At 38.9% G+C, this 26,472-nt stretch overlaps 1 protein-coding gene across 1 annotated transcript; it reads right to left on the bottom strand.

Annotated features, from left to right (window-relative positions):
• Positions 1 to 5,289: 5,289 nt before the first annotated feature.
• Positions 5,290 to 22,689, bottom strand: LOC149843139 (uncharacterized). The gene is made up of 5 exons (XM_090001714.1): positions 21,341 to 22,689; positions 18,283 to 19,083; positions 6,448 to 6,601; positions 5,702 to 6,347; positions 5,290 to 5,626 (listed from the first exon to the last, which is right to left on the bottom strand). The coding sequence occupies exons 1-2, from the start codon at positions 22,474 to 22,476 to the stop codon at positions 18,792 to 18,794; spliced, it is 1,428 nt and encodes a 475-aa protein (XP_089857840.1). The 5' UTR covers positions 22,477 to 22,689; the 3' UTR covers positions 5,290 to 5,626; positions 5,702 to 6,347; positions 6,448 to 6,601; positions 18,283 to 18,791.
• Between the last annotated feature and the right edge of the window lie 3,783 nt (positions 22,690 to 26,472).

Below are 26,472 nucleotides of genomic sequence, written 5' to 3'. Positions count from 1 at the left end.
AAACTAACTACTATGCTGAGCAAGAAATAAAAACAAGATTAATCAGTAAATAATTAACCTACTAAACGCAATAAAAATAAAAGATTTAATCTAAATACTCGACATTAAGAGAATAAAACAAAAGAATTCAAGAACAATAATCGGCTAGAATAAAAATTTCTAATTGATTAAATATAACTGATTACTAAAATAAAACTCTAATTCAGATTACACTAAACTAAATTAAATCTAAATTAAACTAAGTCTAATGCAATAATAATGAAAAGAAAACTAACTACAACTAGATTAATCAGAAAGTTAATACTATGCGTGAAACAAAAAAATAAAATCGATAAAACCTAATTACATCTAATTCTATTTAACAAAATACGTGAATCTAAAACTCCAAAACAAAATCTAATCAGATCTGAGACTAATTAAATTAAACTAAGTAATGAAAATAAAAATAAATGACTGACCAAGATACAGACACGACTCACTCAAACAAGCTCTAGCCGGTTGGCCTATTCGGCTAGGGTTTTGGTCAAAAATGACTCAAGACTCGAACAAAACACCGTCAAGAAAATGACCAGATCCTAGAATATGATTCTACATGACAAATAACATAAAATATCTTAAACTCAAACCTAAATTCAAAGAAAAAAGGACCAAGACTCGATTTCTTTTAAAAAATATATAAAAATAAAAACCAAAAAGTAGAGAGGGGGAGGAAGGCGAACCTCATGGGCTACCAGACGATTTTGGGGATAGAAAAGAGTGAACTTTTACTGAATCGTCGAAGAGGGAGAATTGGTGGAGAAGAAAAGAGATCGGTCGGTTGTTGGGAGAGAGTTTCTCAATCACCGGTCATGAAGGTAGATAGTGGTTCACACCAAATCTGAGTTGAAGCTTCCAACCATGGGTATTTGCAGCAAATACGAAATCTAAAACAATAAAAAGAAAACAAAAACCACGATGGAAAGGAAGAAGAAAAGAAATCATAGAAGGGGGAAAAGAGAGAAAAAGAAGAAGAGGAAAAAGGGAAGAAAGTGGCTGGAGAGGGTGGCATGAAACCCTAGGCAAAGATGTGTTCTCAGGTCTGGACGTTTCTTTTTAAAGAAAATTTTATTACTAATTCAAAAACAAGTCTAAATATATAACTATTTCTAAAAACTACCTTGAATTTTCTAAAATTGCTATAAACACCCTATGTGCCATTTTAAAGAGGGATTTTTCAAAAAAATTCTTTTTGGATCTATGGACCTTGGTTTAGATGGAGCGTGGATCAGATCTAAGGTCCATTAGGTATGGTTTTGGATCGGGTTTGGATCTAATTTGCATCGGTACAGATCTGGTTTTCTCAAAAAGGCTCTAATTTTCTCGTTTTAACTCATATTCTAATGAAATTTAAACTGAAACTCCTTCGTACCTACAATATCATAAACACAAGCATTTAAGCTATAAAAGTACATATAATTACACCAATTTATGATAAAATGATATGCATTTCATGCATTATCAAATGGCTTGATTAGATTATATATTTTATATATATTAGATAAATAAGATGTGCATGTCAATGTTAATTTTCTTTTGATACATGTGGATAGTGAGAGTTTTTTGTTCACCAGTAAAAATGATGTGTATTTGTCATAGATCTATACAAGTGATGAATGTTTTTCACTAATATGATATAACTGTTATTTATAAGTCAATGTATGCTATATTGATTTAGTACATACTATGTGCAATATTGGTACAAAATGTTCAAAGGTCATAAAAGAGTCATAAGAGACCCAGTTGAACAATTTATACATATAAGTTTATATGAGATAAGACAACATTGTTAATCGGTAATGTATGAGCAGAAACATATTGAAAAATCACCATGATGGTAATCTAGATAAGAGTATATGTTTGTTTTGCTTTATTAAGATTTTTAATGCATAAGTTTGATGCATTATTTACATCAAGAGTTGTGATAAAAGGATGATTGAAAAGTTTTATATATCTATGTGAAATAGACATGATTACGGTAAAATGCTAGCAAAATACCTCATGATCGCACGAAAAAATGATAGCATATGTGAATAAGTCTTAATCCTTAATATGCATGTTAACATGAACACTCATATATCTTGAAGATAGTTATTCTCAAGATATTATGATCACACCTCATCCAACGCTTATAGATACAGGCCCCAAGTGAAAAAAACAGTAAAAATCATACAATCAAAGAAAGATTATGTGATTTAAAGCCAGTGCTCTTGATGATTTTTTTGTGTAACTGCGCACACCCTTAGATTCTGGTTCACCCTCCTTTTGTAGATCTAAAATTAGCAAAATCACAAGTCTACTATGTCATTTATAAATCCACGTCTATGCATCTATAGCTTGGCTTTCAATTCAGTGGGTCAATTGGATATATATATGCAACAATGACATGAAATTTAGAGTGTTTCTGTGTGACGTGAGCCAGACACGTTATGATGACATGTATAGACATTATTTTATTATTTTAGCAAAATTTATAATATTTCTTTACAATACATTTTATATATTAAAATACTAAAAAAATAGTTTTTATTGCTTAAAAAATTAAAAAATCCATGTCACCGTATCTTAACTTTCAAAAAATTCTTGAATTCTCATGCCCAACTTGAGTTGCATGCCAAAGTTGTAGCGACATAGGCTCTAACAATGGTTGGCATGAGTAGTCTTGTAAGATCAATTCGGTGCGTCAACCTGTGTGATCGGAAATAGACTTATCTTTAAAAAAAAGGAAAATTCTTTTGACCCAAGTTATATTTTTAATTATGTTACTGTCGTGCAAGTAGGTTTCTCAAGAGCTTCATGAACTTGGTCAAATGGTTCTCTCTCTCTCTCTCTCTCTCTCTCTCTCTCTCTATATATATATATATATATATATATATATATATATATTAACCCGTAACATCGCGTTACTCATCGATCACGTCATCGGATGTGCCTGGCTAGTCCATTTTGCACAAAAGATGCACATTACGGTGGTCGCGGCCACCGCTAAATGTGTTTTTTTTTTTTTGCAAAACAATGGCGCTCCGCTGCTGATCTTTGTGTGATCAGTGGTGGCCAGTAACAGACGATTTACTCGTCCACTGTTACGGGTTTTCATATATATATATATATAATGAGACCAGTGATTCTTGTACCCAAAAAAGTTAGGTCGCTCATTAGGACCTCTCTAGAATCTTGGTTTCAAGTGTTTTCCTTTATTTGAAGTGGTAGATGTGTTCCACGTTAAAATTTGATGATAAAATATTTTTGTTTTTTTAATAAAATCAATTCAATATAAAGCATGTTTTTTAATAAATAAGCAATGATAAACACATTTACTAGTTATGATCAAGGGAAAAGCACCTGATCGAAAGTATGATTTTCAAGAAGTCTTAATAAATGACCTAACTTTTTGAGTTTAAGATGAGTCTCTCTCTCTCTCTCTCTCTCTCTCTCTCTCTCTCTCTCTCTGAGAGGGAAGCTTATTTTTTGTCACAATCAACAGTATCATACCATCTAGTCAGAAGGTAAACTCGTAGAACCCTATAAACATATTTACAATGATTTCTTTACTAAGAATCATCATTTGAATCTAATTTTGATTCAATATAAATTTTGATCTCTTTAGTATGAAATTTGGTGCATTGCAGGACATTTTTCTTTTAAAAAACTTGTACAAGCATCAAAAGCTCTTAACTTGATATATGCACTGCACTTAAAATGAAAATCATTCTCAGGAAAAGAATGGCCCGGTTAAGTGACCCGGTTCTCAGTGAGGGTTTTCCTTCTTATAATGAACAACATATTATCTATATTGTCAAATCCAAAACGTATTATGCAAATATGTAACAAATAAACCATTAGGGCTACTTGATAATAGAGTGCTCTGGATAGTCACAGACACGAGTACATCACATTCATGATGCACTCGTGTGTAAAAATGCTTTCATGCACGCATGTGAATACAGCCCACAGGAAAAGAATAGGCCGTTTAATTTGGTTCGGATCAACATGTTGGATTCTGACTTTAATGTTGTTGCCTCGAAATTTGATCCAAGTCAACTCCTTTGTTTTCTTTTACAGATGATTTCAGCCTTAAAAGTCAAATCAAAGATCCTGCTCATTATTGTGTTCCAAAAACACTAATCTAATGTCCTTTCAACCATAAAGTTTTTTTTTTTTCATAAGGATTGGGAAACCACCCGTGAAGGAATGTAAACCCGGGCACACCCCTCGACCCCAGGGAGCCACCAGCTTCGGCTTACTGCAAGGGAGATAAGTCCTGCGGGAATCGAACCCCCATTGGCCGTCTGACAGCTGAGACTCATTCCAACTGTGCTAACACCTCAAGTCTTTTCAACCACAGTTGATACCCCTATCTGACCAAGCAGAAAGATAGCCTTCCTGAGTCCGTCCATGAGAACTCTTTTCTTTCTGAAAGGCAAACCAGGGTTAGGCAGACCCCTGCCAGTTAGACAACTATACCATTCGTTTTTGAACCTGCAACGTCCCAACACAAGGTGACGTGCACTAGCTGCTCCTACCAGACAAGCGGAGCTCCCGTTGGTGAGTCCGTGAGAACTTGCACAAGCCATTTTGGTTTCATTGCATGGACCACATGGAACCAAAAACAAACACCTCTGTGTATAATGCTAATCACCATTGTTCACCAACTTGAGGAACACCTTACTCTTGGGAGTACAGCTACATTTAGCAGATTAGAGAAGAACCACACATCCAAGTCACTAACGAACTCGTTTGTGTGGACATTGGTCTGGCTCAGCTATTGGCCCGACCCAGGCCTGAGCCACTCTTGTCGGGTTCAGGTTAAAGTTTTATAAAGATCTCTTCTGTACATATATTTATGATTAATGGAAGAGGGCCTGACCCCCCAAAACACAAAAAAAAAATGAACGGCTGAAAAAAAAGCAAAAATGATGGTACTTGGGTTGCCATTCATCTCATGGATGATGGCATCCAAGGAATACCGTCAGGAGTGAGGCTTCTAAGTTCTAACCCGACCTGGCCTCTTTTAAGTACCTCGATATGAAGTGGTAGCGTGAACGATAGATAACTTGTTAAAAGAACAATATTCTAGAAACGTAATCACCTTGGAACTTGGACCAGCTTAGCGAAAAACCCCAAGTGAACTCGAGCACTAGGCTATAATTTTTTTTTAAGAATAAAATAGAAAAAAGAGGAACATAATAATAGCTCGAGAATCACAATCCGAAAATGTCAGCCGATGAATCAGCATGTTATGGCTAATAATAAACAAAAGATGAACACATATTTTTTCCCAAAGCATCCAACAAACAAAGATCTAATGAAAATAATCCATCAACTGAAGTAATATTCTTTGCAGAACAGTACAACTGATATTGATGAGCATGTTATTCCAAAAAAGGATTTTGGCAAGCTGCTCTCTAAGCAGTTTTCGAATCAACAGCTGAAATGGCATCTACGGATGCAACTTATTGTGACTGGCATGAACCAACATGCTGGCAGAGCCTCTCCAACTTGGGTGTCAAACCAGCCAAACTTGATGCTGATCCCATTTTACGCACACCATGGTTGCAAGCCTATCAACACACCAGATCATCTGGTTTCACTGCAGAAAAAAAAAAGATGATGGAAAAGTAGAAGCCAAAGTTCCAAACAAGTTGTAAGCTGATTCCAACCATACCAGTGAACTCAGTTTGAGTTCCCAACATCCTCCTCCACAGTTAGGCAACAAGTTGTGCAGGGGAAGGCTTAGAGATAATCATAGCACAAACAAGTCACTGAAATCTAACCTGTAAGTTGGCCAATTTTGAATGGTAAACAAACACAGAATGAGACCCAATGTCATTCATGGATCTCTTAACCTCGTCGCTTGAATCGATAGAAATGCAACCCCACCAATTGAGCTGAAAACCCATGGATGACTAGATGAATTACAGAACCAAAATGATCGCTCAAGTTCAACTTTTCAGAAGGGCCGGGCTTCCCAGGTACAATCTACAGCAATATAGAGGACCTATATTCACCTTGACTCTCACTAATTGTGCTTGGATCTGATGTTGCCTAAATGTGCAGCACCATCCACCCTCCAAGACCACTGACAATTTGTTTCCAGCAAACTGCCATGCTCGAACAAAATTGAACATAGAGCATATGGAGAGATGAACCAACTCGGGCAAAGAGAATTCAGTGAATGACCATATGATCATGCAAGCAGTCGGCTGTCAGTTGCCCTCTATTAATTTGGGATCAACCCAACTCAAGATGACCAAGCAACTTCACTTCTGGTACAGAAAATGAGTTGCACATAAGTTCAGAATCAACATGACCTGCATTATTGAATGTATCAACAAAAGGGTTGGCAAACAAAAATATCCAGTCCCAACGAAGGCTCGAAAATCTACAAACAAGAATGAAATGATCTTCCACCTTGTGAAAACCTTTTGAGTTCAATTTCTCTCTCCAGATTGCAATAGGACATTGAGTTGGCAATCTTAAATTCAACAAAGTCCTCTTCACGGTCATATCTTAAATTCAACAAAGTCCTCTTCACGGTCATTCATTCACTTCCGATGTCTCTCAACTACAGTTGACAAGCAAACAAGTAGTTACAAATTCTGTACAACAGTGAAAACTGTGCCGTCTACAAATGATAAGAAACCAAACCAATCTAGTGAAAGAAACTGAAAGTACTATTACATGACACAGAAGCATAGTTCACCATGGCACCTAGGTGGGCCTTTTAAAAGCAGTGTGATGTCCTCTTCCAATCCTGGATGTCTAACTTTAGACTCTGACGTTTCTATACATGACAACTATTAATAATCAGGAAGGTTCGGAAGCACCACGTCACTCCCATGCAGTATATACTATATAGCATATCTACATACAGTAGACAAGACATCAAAAACAAAACAATAAAAAAACAGAAAGTGTTATATCAACACAGAAAATGGTATGTTTGAGTTGCTGGTGTTGGTATTGGTCATACCGCACTTTAGGAATTATATCAGGCTGTCCAACATCATGCAGAGAGGTGCAACTGAAGAATTGGATCAGTCTTCAGACTCGGGTCCAAAACAAATTGCTTGAGTCGGATGAACCCATGCCCATTGAAGAAGTTACTAAATGCATGACATCAAAGCAAACATACAAAGGTACATGTATGCGCCATGCACAAGAATGAAGATTACATAAATTACACCAATTGAGGCCAGGGGGAGGGGCCGCTAAGAGCCACAAGATATTATAACCTAAGGTCTACAGCATCTTAAACTTGGGTGGATTGAAGATGAAGAGCAGCTAAATCCAAAGTTTTCAAAAAAAATATTCTAGCCAGGTTATGTTACATGGATACCCCATTTTATACCTGTATTATGTAGCATTTGTTATGACTTAGTGGAAACTCCATCAAAGATCAAGGTTTTAAAACCCAGTGACTCGGGACTCGACTCGTTCTTTATTGACTCGTGACTCGGCGGGTCAACTTGGTGACTCGAACCGGGTTTTGTTAACTTTTGATTTTAAAAGAAAGACGATATATAAATTGTCATTTAAACATATAAAAGTTTGTAGAATGAATTAATTACTAGTTTAATTGATTAATAAGTAAAATAACATCAAGTAAAACCGCTCTTAATTCGAATCTCACATTTACTAAAGAAACTACACAAGCAGGAACAAGTCTTTCAAATTCTCTTACAAATAATCTTTAGCCGTTGGTGGCAATATCTGCAAATTGAATACTTATTCCCAGATAAATGAAAAGCCAAAATGAATATTTATTTATGACAATTAAGAATCATAATCACATTACTTAGCAAAAAGCTTGTCAATAAAATCTGCAAAGTGGATTGTTTGTATTATAAGTGGTACCATCGTGAGATCGACGACTTAGAGAAGAAAACTATGACAGGAAACATAGAGTGAGGGAACTTAGATAGTTTTGGCATTTATTACAGATGATTTGAAAATCAGAGATGGTGACAAAAGATGAATGCTTCCAAAACGTCACTTGCATTGTGACTGAATTTGTCAGCAACTTACTGTTAAAGATCAATCAGAAGCCAATTTGTTGAGGACTACCTCATTTTTGAGAAATCATTTTTTGGTGTGGAATCATGATGTATCCTTACCTAGTGGAGCTAAACAAGGAATGTTTGTAGAGCAGGTAGTTAAGGAAGCTGATTGGTGTCTCGAGGATTCAGAATCAATGTGGAATAAGATAGCGGGTGGCATGAGAAAAGTGGCTAAGGAGGTATTGGGTGAGTCTAAAGGCGGTGCACCACTAGGTAAGGATACATCATGGTGGAACGAGGATGTCAAATTAGTTATTAAGGTTAAAAGAGAGTGTTATAGAAATCTAAGTAAGAGTCGTGATAATGAGAATTTGGAGAAGTATATGATAGCAAAGAAGGAAGCTAAAAAAGTAATTCGAAACGCGAGGGCTAAGGTATATAAGGAGGTTTATGACAAGTTGGATACCAAAGAAGGCGAGAAGGATATTTATAGGCTTGCAAAGATGAGAGATAGGAAATCGAGGGATTTGGGTATGGTTAGATGTATCAAAGATGAAACGCAAAGGGTTTTAGTCAAAGATGAGGAGATTAAGGAGAGATAGAAAGATTATTTTGATAAGCTATTTAATGATAGTCATGCTCAAGATCTTGGAGACTTCTCCATTCCTTTTAATGAGATAAATCGTGACTTCATGCGCAAGATTCAAAAGAAATAAATTGCAGAGGCTTTGAAGAAAATGAAATCAAGAAGGGCAGTTGGCCCAGATGGTATACCTATCGAGGCTTGGAAATGCTTGGGAGAGAAAGGTTTAGAATGGTTGACAAATCTTTTTAACTTGATTTGGCGAACAAATAAGATGCCTAATGAGTGGAGGAAGAGTACTTTGGTGCCTTTATATAAGAATAAGGGTGATATACAAGATTGCACAAACTATCGTGGTATAAAACTCATGAGTCATACTATGAAACTTTGGGAGAGGGTGATTGAGTCTAGGTTGAGGAAGGTTGTCACGATATCGGAGAATCAATTTGGTTTTATGCCTGGAAGATCAACTCTGGAAGCTATACATCTTCTTAGACAACTTATTGAAAGATATAGAGAGAGAAACAAAGATTTGCATATGGTTTTTATTGATTTAGAGAAGGCGTACGATAGAGTACCTAGGGACGTTCTCTGGTGGACAATGATGAAGAAAGGTGTTTCTCTCAAGTACATTAGTATAATTAAAGATATGTATGAAGGAGTAATAACCAATGTCCGCACTTGTGGAGGGGTGACAACCAATTTTTCGATAACGGTTGGGTTACATCAAGGATCTGCTTTAAGCCCTTTCCTATTTGCGATAGTGATGGATGAGCTTACGAGATCAATTCAAGAAAATGTACCGTGGTGTATGTTGTTTGCTGATGATATTGTTTTGATTGATGAGTCTAGAGCTGGGGTTAATGCTAAGTTAGAATTATGGAGACAGACATTGGAAGCTAGAGGTTTTAAGTTGAGTAAGAGTAAGACTGAATATATGGAATGTCGGTTTAGTAAGCAACGAAGTAGTGATGGGAGTGTAGTGAAGCTTGGTGAGCAAGAAATACCGGTGAATGATTATTTCAAATATTTGGGATCCATCATTCAAAAGTATGGAGAAATTGATGGAGATGTAAATCATAGGATAAAGGTTGGGTGGATGAAATGGAAAAGTGCAACTGGAGTGTTGTGCGATCGTAGAATGCCATTGCGGTTGAAGGGAAAGTTTTATAGGACGACTATTAGACCCGCTTTACTATATGGTACGGAATGTTGGGCTGCCAAGAGACATCATATTCAAAAAATGAGTGTAGCTGAGATGCGGATGCTTAGATGGATGTGTGGAAATACAATAAAAGATAAGATTCGGAACGAGGAGATACGTAAGAAGGTAGGTGTTGTACCCATTGAAAATAAGATGCGCGAGAATCGTTTACGGTGGTTTGGACATATTCGGCGAAGGCCTAATGATGCTCCCGTTAGAAGGTTGGAGAAATGGGATAATATATTAGTTAAAAGCTATGTCACATGGGTGCGGGTGCGGGTGCGTGTGCGACACGGGTGCGGCGCAATTCCAAAAAATTTGGACACGGGGACTCGGCTATATATATATATATATATATATATATATATATATATATATATATATATATATATATATATATATATATATATAACAATAAATTAACACATAAAGATTGTAAATTTTAAAGCAAAAAAAAAGCAATTCTTAACAACACAAACTTACCAAAATATAACACATAAAGAAGCTTGTGAGTGTGATAAACAACAAAACTTATCATAAATCTGCATCATCGTCTGAATTAGAAGGAAGAACAGGATCGAGGTAGTCCATGTTGAGAGTATGTAAATTATGTTCTCCCTCCAAGTCAAAATCTTCTGGATTTACATCCCAATTCTTGGATGGTCCACAACTGCATCAAAAAATCACTATATTAGTATCTAACTTAAAACTTTGAATACAAATATGAAATATTTAAATACAAACTTTGAATACAAAGAAAAAAAAGTACCTATACTCTTCTTTGGTGCGGGGAGAAATTAATCGTAGATTTGAGTGAACATATACCAAATCCTCTGCTCTTTTACTAGTGAGTTTGTTTCTTTTAATGTTGTGAATTTGAGCATATGTACTCCAATTTCTTTCACAACAAGATGATGTAGCAGGTTGGGATAACAACTTCATTGCAAGACGTTGCAGATTTGGTGTCTCTGATCCATATGTTGCCCACCAATTAAGGGGATCTTCCTCGTCCCTTGCCACAAGTGCTGCTAAAGAATCAAATCTTCCAGTAGAAAACTTGCCAAACTCACTATTTACAACCTTAAACATGTGAGGATCATTAAAAACTCTTCCCAAATATATCATTCTATTTCTTGATATCTCAGGATCTTCATTTGGAGAAACACGACCAACACCTGCTGTCAACCATTTTTTTGCATAGTATTTTGGATTGAGAGAGTGTGCCATGCAATGCAAAGGTGTATTGCTTTTATCCCATCTTCTCACTAAAACTGAATGTACATGATTGTAAAATTCTGAATCATCAAGTGCAATATCTTTCTTCTCATGTTTAAAAATGATACTTTGAACTTTTTCAATCATATTGTCCCACATTTCATAAATTCTATGAAGCATGGGTACATCTCTGTCAACTTCTCTCAGCATTTCCCAAATAGGCTCTGTAAATTCAACAAAATATGTAATTTTATCCCACCAAAAATCATCACAGATGCATTTTTTGATAGCTTGAGCCTTGACATCATCTTCAGTACGATAAAAATCCCAATCTTGATCAGCCACCATCATCATCAGTGCATTCTTGAGTTGCTTAATTCTTTTTATCATAACAATTAGAGAAGCAAAACGAGTTTCAGCAACTTTCAGTAACTTGAGATCAGAATGCCTATTAAATATAGAAAGGGCATGATGATGGTTTACAACAAAATTTCTAATATTTCGAACATCATGCTCTATTTCCTCAATCCATAAGCACATTTCATGTGCATGTGCATCATCTTTTGATGGATTGCATATACTCTTAAGTGCCAAATTTAAACTGTGTGCTGCACAAGGAGTCCAAAAAATATGTGAATATGTATCTTCACTTGCCAAATTCATTCCTGCACGACTGCAAACTGGAGCATTGTCAGTAATGATTTGCACCACACTTTCTTCACCCACTTCTTTTATCACTTCAACAAATAATCTCTTTAAATATTCAGCATCTTTATACTCTCCAGATGCATCAACAGTCTTCAAAAAGATTGGCCCATTTAGTGAGTAAGCAATGAAGTTTATCAGTGGTCGCCTTTGTATATCAGTCCACCCATAAGAAACAATCGACACTCCATGTCGTTTCCATGCAAATTTTTTGGTCTCTAGCAAGTCTTCAATTCTATTTTTTTCCTCTGCAAGAATGACTGTTCTTAGTTTTTCTGAACTAGGAGGCACATAACCACTCAAATTGCAATTAGCCAAAGATGTAATCATATCTTTCCAGTATGGACTTCTAGCTACATTAAAAGGAATTGAGCTTGAGTAAAAGAATCGACCAATATTTTTATCAATTTCTGCTCTTGCCATGTTTTTGAATGACGCTTGTATTGTTTTATTGCTTTCCATCTTTCTTTTCTTTAAAAGCTCTTCTTGTGTATCACTAGCAGTAGGAAAAGACAAATTAATCGAATAGTTTTTCATCTCTGCAATTTTCTTCTTTTCAGCTTCCTCTTGTTCTTTTTTTAATTGCTTTAACATGTCTTTGTCAACCCCAGAACATGCCCTAATTCCTTGACCGCGAATATGCAAAAGATGTGCTTTCACACGCGTATAAGAACCTGTGAAAACAGTCTTACATAGATTACAATGAAACTGCACATTCCCACCACCACCACTACTAGCTTTTATCCCTTTTGTCACAAGCCTCCAAAGTGGTTGAGAAACATCTAATTCAGGGTTAGAACTTGAACCAAATGTATTGACACTACCGCTAGAACTCGCCATTATATCTGAAAAGTGAAAACTGAAAAGAAAATAATTAAATAAGTAAATAAAATAAAGTTAATAAAACAGGGAATATTGGAGGGGCCGAGCCCCTCTTCTGCGAGCAGAGGGTGCAGGGAGGGGGGCCAAGCCCCTCCCCTGCGAGCAGAGGGTGCAGGGAGGGGAGCCGAGCCCCTCTTCTGCGAGCAGAGGGTGCAGGGAGGGGGGCCGAGCCCCTCCTCTGCGAGCAGAGGGTGCAGGGAGGGGGGCCGAGCCCCTCCCCTGCGAGCAGAGGGTGCAGGGAGGGGGGCCGAGCCCCTCCCTTGCGAGCAGAGGGTGCAGGGAGGGGGGCCGAGCCCCTCCTCTGCGAGCAGAGGGTGCAGGGAGGGGGGCCGAGCCCCTCTTCTGCGAGCAGAGGGTGCAGGGAGGGGCCGAGCCCCTCCCCTGCGAGCCGAGGGTGCAGGGAGGGGGGCCGAGCCCCTCCCCTACGAGCAGAGGGTGCAGGGAGGGGGGCCGAGCCCCTCTTCTGCGTGCAAAGGGTGCAGGGAGGGGGGCCGAGCCCCTCCCCTACGAGCAGAGGGTGCAGGGAGGGGGGTCGAGCCCCTCTTCTGCGTGCAAAGGGTGCAAGGAGGGAGGCTACGAGCAGAGGGTGCAGGAGGGTCGACATACCTGACGGAGGGGGAGACGGTGGCTGCCTGTCGCCGGAGTTCGGATCGCCGGCGTGGTTGCAGGAGAAAGCTGCAGGGGCTGAGGGGGGAGAGGCAAAATCGAGAGGGTAAGCCCCTCTCCCTGTCGATAAACCCCTTTTAGGGTTCGGCTGCCAAAAAAATTGGATCTAGGTCGGGTTTGGACCCGACCCGGATCCAAAACAAAATTTAAAACTCGAACTGGACAATTTTGGACTCGGTCAAAGTTGAACGAGTCCAAAATGTGGACGGACTCGGCCCGGACTCGTTGACCGAGTCCGACTCGGCGTTGACCGAGTCCGGGCCGAGTCCAAAGCCGCACCCGAGTCCGCACCCGAGTCCGTGCGTGTCGACGCGGGTGCGGCAACCCTTTAGCCGAGTCCGTGTGACATAGGTTAAAAGAGGTCGGGGTAGGCCTAGGAAGACTTGGATGGAGATGATAGGAAAGGATATGAATGCTTTGAACCTCACCGAGGATATGGCATTGGATAGAAATGATTGGAGGAAAAGGATTCATGTGGAAGACCCAAAATGAATTTCTTTTTTGGTTCATATCGCTGACCCCAATTGTTTTGGGATGAAGGCGTAGTTGTTGTTGTTGTTGTTGTTGTATTTTTTGGTGTGGAATCACATATAAAACACATTTTCCCTGCAATCAGGTGTTCTATCTTTTATGGTGAATGTAACCGAACATGACCTTTTTTTTTACATGCTTTATTAGAACAAAGGTATTGCACTCTAATCATTGTGTAGCAGCATGGCAGTTGGAAAAAAATTGCCCATAGACTGTTACTAATTTTGTGATTTTATATTAAGTTGGTAAGCCTATTGTTATTATGCTATTTGTTCTTTGAAAAATGAACACAGGTTGTTAAATGTTATCAATGTACAGTAAGGTGGCTGACATTTACTAAACAAACTACACAAGCAGGAACAAGTCTTTCAAATTTTCTTAAAGATGAAAGTACCCAGAACTCGCCCGAGTCAGGCCGATTCAAGCCGAGTCAAGCTGAGTCAGCAGCCGAGTCTTCGCAAACCGAGTTTGCCTTGCCGGGTTGACTCGCTGGAGGGCCGAGCCGAGTCACCGAGTTGACTCGGCGAGTTTTAAAACCTTGTCAAAGATAACTAAATCCATGTTATATAGCACTCAGGACCTCGAAAACAAATAAACTTACAAGCATACATCAATATTGTTTTAAACAGGTGGACATTTGGCAGATCTCTGTTACGGACCGTTTCCTACTCCGAAGAGGCAGGACCCACCCAGCTGAGACTGCCCGAGGGAGTTTCCCTTTCTCCCAGGACTCCCAGAGAAACCCACCCAACATGGAATCTTGCCCATGCTGGGATGCCCCCCCCCCCTTAGACTCTTATCTACGATGGGATTGTGTCTATGTATTTTACTGTTTTGTCCTCCTATAAATCTATATATAGATGTATCCTGCTTAGTTTATTTTCAATGAAGTTTGTTTAGAGATTTCTCTAAGCTTCGTTCTTGGTTCTTATTATCTGAGGAAACAAATTTATCCCTCGCCTCTCTCTTTCACACCCGTCATTGACCGAGAGGGAATGCCTTTTTTCCCTCCCTTGCCATCGACCCCCATCCACCTCATGCTTCCCTATATAGCCGACCAAGAGAGACGTCTCTCTCTCTCTCCACCAACGTTGCACGCCCCTCCTACTCGTGGTTCACGCCTCTCTTCAAAGTCGTGCCTCACGTCCAGCGCGCCGAAATTTGTAGGATCATTCTCTGCGAGAATTTAGATCATAACAGTGGCATCAACATCGTTTCCAAGAGTCGTGTCGTCCAACCGTTGCTGTGGGACGACACAACAAGGGCCCAAGCCCTTCACGGCTCTGCACAACAGATCCAACCGCAACCAACGGTGATTTGCCCCACCGGATCTCTCTTCTGATCATTCCAAGGAGAATGGCATCAGATTCTTTGATTCACGTACTTCTAAATTATTTTTTGAATCGATAGAATCTAACCTCTAATGACCCAGATCCGACTTTCGAAAGTCAAGCCAAATTTGTGCATGTTCTTGGGAAGGATCGGTACATGCCTTCATCCAAGTCCGGTTTTCAAAAATCCGTTTTGTGGTTTGATAGCCCTAAAAATCCCTAAAAAATCACTCCAGTTAGCCCTATTTGTTCTAAACCAAACCCAATTCACTGATCAGAAAAATCAAATCCTGGCCTATAGATATCGTCATTTTACAGAAACCTGTCAGATCTAATGACTGGATCTTGATGACCTAGCATTTTTAAATTACAAAAAATTTTCTAGGCTTGATTCTAGATCCATAAATCCTTAAACTTTTACCCTAGGAATGTACATCTGTTGGCTTTCAAACCCAATTTACAGATCCCAAAAATTCATTTGGATCGCTGAAATCTGGTTCGATCTTTGAAACATGTCAGAACCCAGAAAACCGAACTGAACCTATAACACCCTAGCTTATCCGAGAAATAAATTAGTTTCGACCTTTTAAAGACCCTGAAAAAATCCCAAAAAAAATATTTTTACATACCTAATACCCTAAACTAGATGACCAAACCTAGATTCAACCTTAAACCCTAGACTACGCCTCTGCACTATCTGAACCTCCCACAGTAATGTAACATAGCACTGTAGTAAAGTACCCAATTCAGCACAATAGAATCGTGATTCCCACCAATCTGTGAGGAAATTTGCGGCACAGTTTATTGCATTGGATTCAAAACTAAATTTCCTAGCCAATCGTGTGGGCCGCAGCCTCAAATTTGGCATGTATTGACTGCAAAACACAAAATACTTAAAATCGAACTTTCGAGCATGGAGGTTAAAAGCCTCCAACTAATTAATTACATAAAGGAGTGTCATGAACAGAGTTACCGGAAGCGCCTAGGCAAAAGGGGAAGCGCGCTTCGGAAGCTCGAAACGTCGCGCTTCCGAAGCGTGAGGGGAAGCGTCCCCCATTTTTGGGAAGCGTGCTTGCCTTTTATGGGAAGCGCTTCCCCAACGTTTCCCCCACGCTTCCCCCTCGCTTCCCCATTTTTTCCATTTTTTCGCTTCCCCCTCGCTTCCGGTTCGCTTCCTAGGTCGCTTTCGGTTCGCTTCCTAAGTCGCTTCCGAGACGGTTCGAAATTTTCTTCTAAGTGGTCCCACGCTTCCCCGCTTCCTAAATTTTTGAAAGTGCCTCGCTTCCCGCTCCCGCTTCCTGTATCGCTTCTTGCTCTCGCTTCCTCGTTTGGTAACTCTGGTCATGAATACTTCAAGGAGCATGAAAGGTGCAAGATAACAATGTTGTGTGACAGCGCGAATTTGCTGAGCGAATGAAAAGAATGGATCAGGACTGGATCATTTATTTTGCAGATCTCATGTCATTCTTTGAGGGACCATGTAAAGATTGTTAGAAAATGAATCTAGTTCTCCATGATGTGAATCTTGCATCTTTCTTCGAAGAATAAATGGTTGAAGCACAATCCCCCAAAGCCTATTGTGGGTGCACCAAAATGCAGCAAGAGCTCGATTCAATTGTGGGCAGAATAAGTGTTGATCTGACCTTGCCGATTGTTGCCTCTATCGAGCATCCAGACCAGTTAGTGAAGAAAATCACCCAAACATTCGACTCAGAAAGCCCATCTCTTATATTGTTCATGCATACCACCGCTCGTAAGCAGGTTGTGACAGCCGCATCTCAGTGTTTTTATAAAGCAACCACACAGCCAACACGCCCTCGTGTTGGGGTAGCATCTTGCGCTCACGCACTCCTACATTGCCGCTATGCCATGTGCTCATGCATCTCTTGTCACCCTACTGTAGTGTTGGGTTAACACTGCAGCACATCGCTGGTGAGGCCACCACAACAACCCGATGCACGCGATGTGTTCAAGCCGACATTTCTTACAATTGACATGCAATTACTTGTGGACCATATGAGTGTGCAGCTAATGGAAACCATTTGAACAAATTCAAATTAAAAATTAAGACCCTGCTTTAAAAATCTAAGATCAAATGCCTCTGATAAAACCTGCAAAAACTAAAATAATAAAACACAATAAGGAGACATGAAAGTTATCTTGAAATCCTTAACCAAAAAAAGAAAAATATATTCAAGTGCTTGAAATAAACTGGCTTTGTACACAACTATTTATTAAAATACCAAAAGAAGACTAATGTAAAGGATTTCACTAAATACCCATCACAAAAATATCAAATTAGGCAGTTAAAACTGAGGCCTACAAAATTGTCCTCATTCAGCTCTAATGGCACACAGAAAAGAACAATGGTATATATACCATAGCTCAAATAACAATGACTACATCATAGAGCTTAATGATCAAGTAAAAAGCAGAGTTACAGAAGCTTCTTAGATAGGTGGGAAGCCCACTTCCCGGAAACTCGCTTTGGAAACACTATACTCCTCGCTTCCGAAACTTGATGGGAATCTCGATTCTCACACGCTTCTACTATGCTTTCCACACACTTCATCTATTCTTCTTATAAGTTTTCTCACTCTATTTTTCATGTTTTCATGGGTTTCCTCTCACGCTTCTCACTCACTTCCATGAGTTTTCTCTAAATTGACAGTCATCATTTTTAGATTTTGTTAAAAATTTAAATCTTACACTAAAAAATCATGAAATTTAATAATAGTCACTTTTATTTTAGTTTTTATTTGTGTTCCATTTCTATTCTCATTCAATTCTTACATTATTATTTTTTATTTCTTGCTTCCCGCTTCCTATACATTTTAAAATGCATTGCTTATTGCTTCCGCTTCCCGTATCGTTTCCCGCTTCAGCTTCCTAGTCTGACAACCTTGGTAAAGAAACAATAAAAGCAAACAGCAGGGAGAAGAAAATAAATTTTGCAACAGAAACTAATATACAAAGTCTAATCAGATCTCAGATAAAAGACTTCTGATTTTAAAGAGCCTACAAGTTAGCAAGGTCAAGAGAATGATAATTCATAGAAGAGGAAAACAAGGTGAAATGTGATTTTTTCCACTGTGATACTTGAGGAACTTAATAACAATGAAAGCTAACCTTTTAAGGCAACATAATAAGAAAGGATACCGCATTTGAACTTGGGCAGTTCATTTGATTAAGGAACTCACTGCCTGGCTCGAGGGTGCCATGTCCATCAAATGCTCCAACATGAATCATATAGCACCCATACACTTGTCGGTTTTAAGAGCCAAGTCTCAGACTGTAATATCATGCATAACTGTGTCAGCACCATAAACCAATATCTTTATTCCATCACAGAGAATGGACAGCTCAAAGAATAAGAGAACTGTACTCAGGTTGCAGGCACATTTTCCACCAAATTGATCAGGTAAGAACCATATGGTAGCAAAAGACTTCACTATCAGTGTTTTCCTTAAATGTGACCAGAATCTTAAGCCTGATATCCTTATTCTGAATGCAACTTCCATATTACAGCCTGCTTAGTTATTTTGAGTCTGCACCACAGTCCAAGCTTACGCACATTTTCCAACCAGTTCTTCCATACGAATCATAATTCACAACTTAAGGTTCATCAGGTAAAAGTCTCACTCCATGATTTCATCCTTAATAGAGTTCAGCGCTTTAAGAGCTGAATCTCTATTCTGGATGCGATTTCCAGTATCTGTGCCTCTTCTTCTGGCCTGAATGTAGCGCACATACTCAGCAACTATAACATGAAACTTTGGAGCAGGTTTGTTTGAAGAGAATGTATTGAGACCCGCCTTCCTCAGTGACCGAGCAACATGCTTTTGAGCTTTTAGGAAGTGGATAACACAGAGAGAAGGCACAGTTGCTCTCAGAACTGGTTTCCCACAAGTTATAGGACCAGTCTGCCCACTGAAAAAATCAAACAGAAAAGAAATCAAGAACAAACAAATACTAAATTCTATTTCCAGTTCTCAACAGAGTAAAAACAAACAGTGATACACACATCCACCTGAGCATTTCAAAAAGCCAGAGAAGGTAATTCTTTTAATTTACCCTGATCATTTCAAAAAGCAAATGACCTGCAAATCAATGACATTTCTCCCATTCATCTGTGGGCAATCTACCTACAAATACCAGCAAAACCTTGCACAATTGGGAAAAGAGGTAAGCCTCTCAAGGATCCTTTAGGTTTACAGCCAGCAGACCTGCAAGCCAGTGTCATTCAGGGATGTGTCCATGCAGGTTTTGAGACTGGAACTATAAGTCAGTCAGCCCTGGAAACCAAAATCCAGACAAGGCCCTTTTTCTCTTATGTTTCATTCCTCTGAAACAAACAGTTCCAGGGAGGCCTGGCAGCAGGTTTCATTGACACAAATTGACAAACATATATAAAGCTATTACCATTCCAGACACCACCTATGTCCAGGTTGTTGACCAATAACAAGTCAATACAGGATTTCAACATTGCCATTCTCTCCAGTGCTTGATGGACAGTTCAACCATTAATCCATGTCTTCCTCACTAACAGAAAATGAAGAAACGAGAAACCCCTAAAAAACAGGTTACAGACAATCTTTAGTGCCATTCCTTTCAGATCAACTCACACTAACAAGACCTGATTTGTGTACAAACCTAAGGTTGTACCACACACAATCTAAAGATATCATTCAAATAAGATAACTGAATCAGTAACAAGCCAGAAAAGGATTTCACTGTTTCTTTTCCCAGGGTCATCTTTCAGGTAACATTTTAGTGCAATGGACATCTAAGGCTCAATCTTTGGTCCAAGCTACCTCACTAACAATAAAGATAGAAACACATTCCCACTAGTTCACAAACACATGGGTTTGTATCAAGTTGGGAATAGTAACTAATCCAAGCATTGTGAAAAAAAATCATATAAGCAAAAAATCTCAATCAATCAAATCTTGATGTGGGATGTTTTTATTTGATGAATCTCTTTGTCTATATCCATGTGTGAAAAATGCTAAAAACAAGAAAGAGTTCACAGTACACTTCCCTTGTGACGCATGAAGGGCAATGAGAAGAATTATAAAATAGGTTGCAAAATAAACCTAGATCTTGGACGGATGAGGATACATAAAGAAAGGGATTTGGACCCTTGGTAAACAAAAGCCTACATAGCATTTCCAATGCTACGTCTTGAACCACTCAGCCATCTACCTTACATAACCTTGCTAATTATGATGCAAGAACCAAGTGAATAGCAAGTCACTCCTATTATTGAGTACAGATTCGATCGATTAGTTTCTAGGTTTTGTGGCAGATTTAATTGTTCACATTACAACATGGGAAAATCCTCAAGTACAGTTTCCAGACTATTCTTTGGGGCTTTTCCTTTCAGACCAGATCACTAGCAACTGATTCTAACATGGACCCAAGGTTGTATGACGACCAATTTAAAGGCACTTTCATCATTGAAAGAATGCATCAGGCACAAAAATTCATGGACATTTTTATTCATTTTGGGCAGGATCCAAGAAGTATCCAAAGTATTTCCATATAGAACCTCTGATAAGGCACGCCCTTGGTTTAACCTAAATCCTTTTAATCAATTATTCATGCGATGACATTAGTTTATCCCAACAAACACACCAACACCAAAGATAAAATTTAACTGCTAAGCATTTGAACAGAAAGTGGGACTCCCTTTTATGGAATCATACTTTAAAATTGTGCACATTCTATAAGAGTTATGCTCCATAAGAATTACAAATGCCTGACCATCCTAACACGCCCTCTGTACTCATTTTGTTGTGCCGTGCAGATTGTTGAAATCGTGCAATTTTACCAAATACAAATCAGTTAACCGTTCCATAAATTTGAAGAATCTTATCTCATTCCTTGGGGGTGAAACATCATCATTATGGCTGTGTACATCTTTTATGCAAGACTATTCTCCTACCAATATGGTGTTACACAAATTATTTGCATAACTAGCCTGCACAAACTAATACAAATTAATGCAACTGAATAGATAATCCCCAACTATGTATGCAAGATATCCCATATAAGAACCTAAATGAATACATCAGTAACAACATCTCTTATCATGTCAAAATAGCAAAATGCCATAACAGAGAAAGAAACCAAATCTAAATCACAGAAAGAAGAACGGAAAAGAAGAAGCAAAATAGGGGATAACCTCTTGATGACATAGGTGCAAGCTTTGTACAGTTGCTGCTTGCTATCAGAAAGAATATGATAATGACAGAAACTGCTAAGCGCCATTGGCTTCATCTTACACCCTGCAAATCCACACCGGTTATCGGCTGTTTTGCCACTAGTCTTGGCTGGACAAGATTCCCCATTTTCACCAGCTTTCGCTGGAACAGCAGAATCCTCCTGACCTGTTTTCACGGGAAAACTCCCCTCCCGAACTGCAAGTCCATTTTCACCATACTTCGTCGATAACCCACATCCATCTTGAGCGACTTTTCCAGGAAAACCACTCCCAACAAATCCATATCCATTTTCTGAGGATTTCTCCCCAAGCCCACATCCATCCTTCCCCCTTCTCATAGGAAAACCGCTCTCCGCAAAACCAAAGTCGTTCTCTTCGGCCTTCACCACAAGCCCACGTCCACCCTGACTCCCCTTCACCGGAAAACCGCTCTCCGGGTACCCGACCCCATTTTCCCCACTCCCCCCAAGAAACTCACACCCATCCTGCCCCATCTTCGCCCGAAAGCCGCATTCTGGGTATCCAAACTGGTTCTCCTCGCTCTTCACCGAAAATCCACATCCATCCTGACTCATTTTTGCAGGAAACACGCTCTCCGGGAATCCAAAGCCATTCTCTCCTGTCTCCCCCAGAAACCCACCGTCCATACTCGACGGAATACCGCTCCCGGGGAAACAGAAACCGTTCTCTCCACTCCTATCCTGAAACCCACTGCCATCTTGCCCCAATCTATCAACAAACCCCAACCCACCTTCCCCTTCCCCTTCCCCTCCCCCATCCAAAAACCCGCACCCATATTCCTCCATCCTCGCTGGGAAACCACTTGCTGGAGCCCCATAGTCACCGTTCTCGTGCCCTGCATGAAACCCGCTTCCGCCGCCGTCCGGCCGCTCTTCTTCTTCCTTCAACCCACTCATTCCAAACTTCCAATAGTACTCTCTGTACCTGAACCTCACATCCTCCATTAAGGCCCAATACTGTTTCCTGTAAATCCTGGACAGGCATTTCATTCTGTTAGACCTCCTCCTAATGACTTCCTCCAACGAGAGAGCGCAAGAATCCCTGAGACGCGCCTCCTCCTCCCCTACTTCCCCCATTATGGCAAGTGGGTGGCCCTCAAATTGGGGAGAAACGTCCTCCAGAAGGCGTTCTGGTTCGATTTGAATGGTGGGGTTTGCGGATTCTGAGCTAGGGTTTATGGGTTCCCTCTTGGGGGGGTTTTGCTTGCTCCCCGAACCCATCATCCTGTAGCAAATCTGAGAGAGAGAGAGAGAGAGTTCTAAATCAGTCACCCGCCCCTCCTGTAGCAATAGAGAGAGAGAGAGAGAGAGAGCAAATCTTGAGAGAGAGGCTCTAATTTATTTAGAAGAGAGAGAGAGAGTTTCCCTCTCTCTTCCCTTCCAGAGAAGGAAAGGAAAAACAAAGAGTGGGAAGGGCTGCCTGAGTTTCCGAATCTGTGTCACTCTCTCTCCTTTTGAAACATTGAATGTTGAATAATAAAATATTAAAAACAAAAAAAAAATTATTTTGGAAAACTGGGGCGGTTTATAAAAGAATCCTGAACTTATGTGGGAAATTAGGAGCTTGACATTTGGCTTGAAATTTTCAACGCCACTATCCACGATCACGCATATGCCCCTCGTTTTCTTTTTAAACGGCCAAGATATTCCATATACCGATACCAGTCGGTTAATTTTTTTTATGACGAAGTTTCCCGTCGAAGACGAAGCAGGTAATTTTCCGGTGATGTCATGGGGCCCACCAATAAAAGGCACCCGAGCACATTCGTTGACAGTCGACGAAAGGGTCAGCACCTTCCCTCCATGCCCAGTGACTTGAGTGAGTGTAATTTAAGTTTATTAAAATGTAATTTTTTTATGTGCTTAGATGATAAAATATATATATATATATATATATATATTAAATGACAGCTGCTTGTCACTTTTCTAATCTATTGCCAGCTTATTCAGCTTTGGAAGGGTTTTTCCTTCTTTTTTTTTCTAATTTCACCTTAGATATGCTATCTACATGTTGGATAATATAGGAATCAACTCTTGGATTGTTCTATTCAGACATGCAGGTAGGTTTTTATAAAATTTTAAATTTGATGGTATATAATTTTTAAAATTATTTAATATTTAAAATTTATATTTTTTATCAAAAAAACATGATCCAAGTATCCTTTCCTAGCAAATTGTCTGAATACATATGTGCTTTGTTAAAAACAACCTGACTATTTACTGGTGGTAGGCAACCTATTCAATATATATATACCCTTGTTTAAGTCCATATAAGAGACATAAGCACCATCGGCCAGGAAAGTGCATTATTCTCGTGGGATATGCTTTACAACATCATGGGTATCTTTGCCTCAACATGAATTTAGGAAAATTTTACACTTCACAACATGCCATTTTTGGCAAAAATTCTTTTCCTTTTCAAACACCAAACCAAAGTTCCCAATCTGCCGTGAAACCTAGTTCCCCAATTGTTGCTATAACCCACCTAGATCTGAAGTGATCAATGAACTTGATCAAGTTTCTAGCAGCGAGCCTTCCTCCACCAACCTTGAGCTATCAAATGAAAGAAATGGCCTGAGACTAGTCCTACTCAAGATCGATGTCATACCCTAACCTAGCCAACCAATTGTTTGGACCCATCATATGGTTACACGGTTCAAAGATGGAACCTTAAAACACAAAATTTTGCAAACCACTACATATCCCATACCTATAGCCTTGTTGACTTATCTTCTCCAAGACCAATAACCTATAAACTTCAAGAAAGCCTACCATGATCCCAATTGGCTTAAAGTTATGCAAATGGATTACAATGTTCTTGTAAAGAATCAAACCTGGACCCCGGTTTCTGCTCAGGAAGCTCCACACATTGTGGGTTGCAAGTGTATCTAGAAAATAAAAAGGCTAGGCATGCAGCTGGATACTTGGAACGGTACAAGACCCATCTCGTGTCTAAGGGCTACAACTAGTTAGAGGGTTTGGATTATTTTGAAACCTTTAGCTCGGTTATTAAATCTACAATTATAAGGTTGATTTTATCTATTGTTCTTATTAATGGATGGCCTATTAAGCTGTTAGATGTCCAGAATGTTTTTTTACAGGGTTTTTTTATCTAAAAATGTCTATATGGAGCAACTGTCGGGATTTCAAAATCTAAAGTTTCCCAACCATGTATGCAAATTTCAACAGGCCTTGTACAGATTGAAACAAGCTCCGGAATCCTAGTTTGCTCGATTGAGTACTTTCCTCCAATCTTCTGGTTTTGTGGGTGCTAGAACCGACACATCCTTGTTTATATACAAAAATAAAAGTCATGTTATGTATGTGCTTACCTATGTTGACGATATAATTGTCACAGGGAGTTCACTAGTTCTTCAAAATCTCATAAGTCAGCTTGGTTCAGAATTTGCTATTAAAATCTTAGGAGATTTATATTTCTTTTTGGCTTGTCATGAACTCGTTCGCAATCGGTTCGTATAGTTGGAAAGCAGAGCCACATTGAATAAGGAAACTCCCTTAAATCTTATCTTATTTTATTTTCATGTGAATTAGATATAAATTTTATGAATCTTAGCTAATTTGGATTCTTAATGCAATAGGAAAATAATTAAACAATTTAATTGGTTTGATTAAACTAAAAAAATATGAAAATTAGGAAAATAGGTGGGGACAACCCCCATTGGATTGACTTGAATTTGATAGAGTCCTTTCCATATTGGACTCCTAGATCCAAGAGGGGCCCACCTAAGGGGCGTCCCACCCTATGGGTCCAATTACTAAATTCAGACTCAAATAGAAATTAAATTCAATCTCAATTTGAAATCCAAATCTAAATTGAAATAAAATCTCAAATTGAAATTCAAACCCATATTAAAATTCAAACCAAATTTGAGAGATGAATTTCATCTTTATTTCTCAAAAAATTATGAAAAAATCTCAGGTGTTACAAGAAAATGGGTTATATCAGGCAAAGTAGTGCCAATGCTTGTTCATCTCCTATTTTTAGGAGTGCTTCTGTGGCTGTATCTCAACACTCGTTTGTCTGTTTCTAGCATGCCATATACCGTCAAAAAATTATTTTAATTTTTTATCTTTTCTTTTTTTGTGTTTTCCCAAATTCATGCATTTCCTATGTTAAAAAGCATTAGCAAAGTCTGCTACTGATTCTTCAACTTAGAACATAATTCGGTAAAACTCCTTTTCATATCAAATCTTGTTTTCTTTTGGGTCCCACAGCCCTGGTTCCTAAGACCCGTGCTTGCATCCTGATTTTGAGTGTTGTTTGTAGTGTTTGGACCCAGGCAGATCTTTTAGATAAAGTTTATATCCAAATCCAATATTCGATCTATTTTCATTTTCTTGCGAGAAAAGAATTTCTTATAAAATCATAGTATTTTCTTTTCTATTTTCCTAGGTAGATTGCTTGTTTGCTTTCTTAATCTAGTTTTAGAAAAATTAACCGAGAAATCCTTGTTGAAAAATTGCATGTCACTTAGAATTTCTTAGAAAAATATGAACATCCAACAAGTTAGAAAAATACTTTGGTTTCAGCCAATATTTGTTTTGTGTATGCTCTTCGATTTTTATCCTCATTTCTTAGGACTTTGATTGTATAACCTCTATTTTATTGTGCAGATATTCAAAAACCCCTTACCTATCCTATATTTTGGATCTATGAATCCCCCACTAATAAGAGAAGTCGTCAACTTGGATATATTGGTGGTGGACCAAGGAGATTAGTAACCCCCTCACAGTACCAGAAACCTCAATTCATGTATATCGCAAAAGGTCCGGTATGAAAAAAAAACCATCCTATTAGAACCCATTTGGAGCAGACCTCACAGATTCATAGAGCTTTCAAGGAGAACTAAGAAACTTAATTTTCAAAATTTTGATCTGGGTGTTGTGTGATTTTGTTTGGACTCTTGTTTGTGTTTAGATCCCAGACCATGATTCAGAAGAAGGATTTCAATATGAATCCTCTTAAGAACCCAATATCATTTGATCAGGGGAAGGGTTTCGAGAACCCTGACCCAAACATGCAAACTGAATCCATATTCCAAGATCTATCTA

The sequence above is a fragment of the Nuphar pumila genome, chromosome 3, assembly GCF_984573655.1.
Source record: "Nuphar pumila chromosome 3, dmNupPumi1.hap1.1, whole genome shotgun sequence".
NCBI lineage: Eukaryota > Viridiplantae > Streptophyta > Magnoliopsida > Nymphaeales > Nymphaeaceae > Nuphar > Nuphar pumila.
The sequence above is the reverse complement of the archived record's forward strand: the minus strand, read 5'-3'. Positions and strand labels throughout refer to the sequence as shown.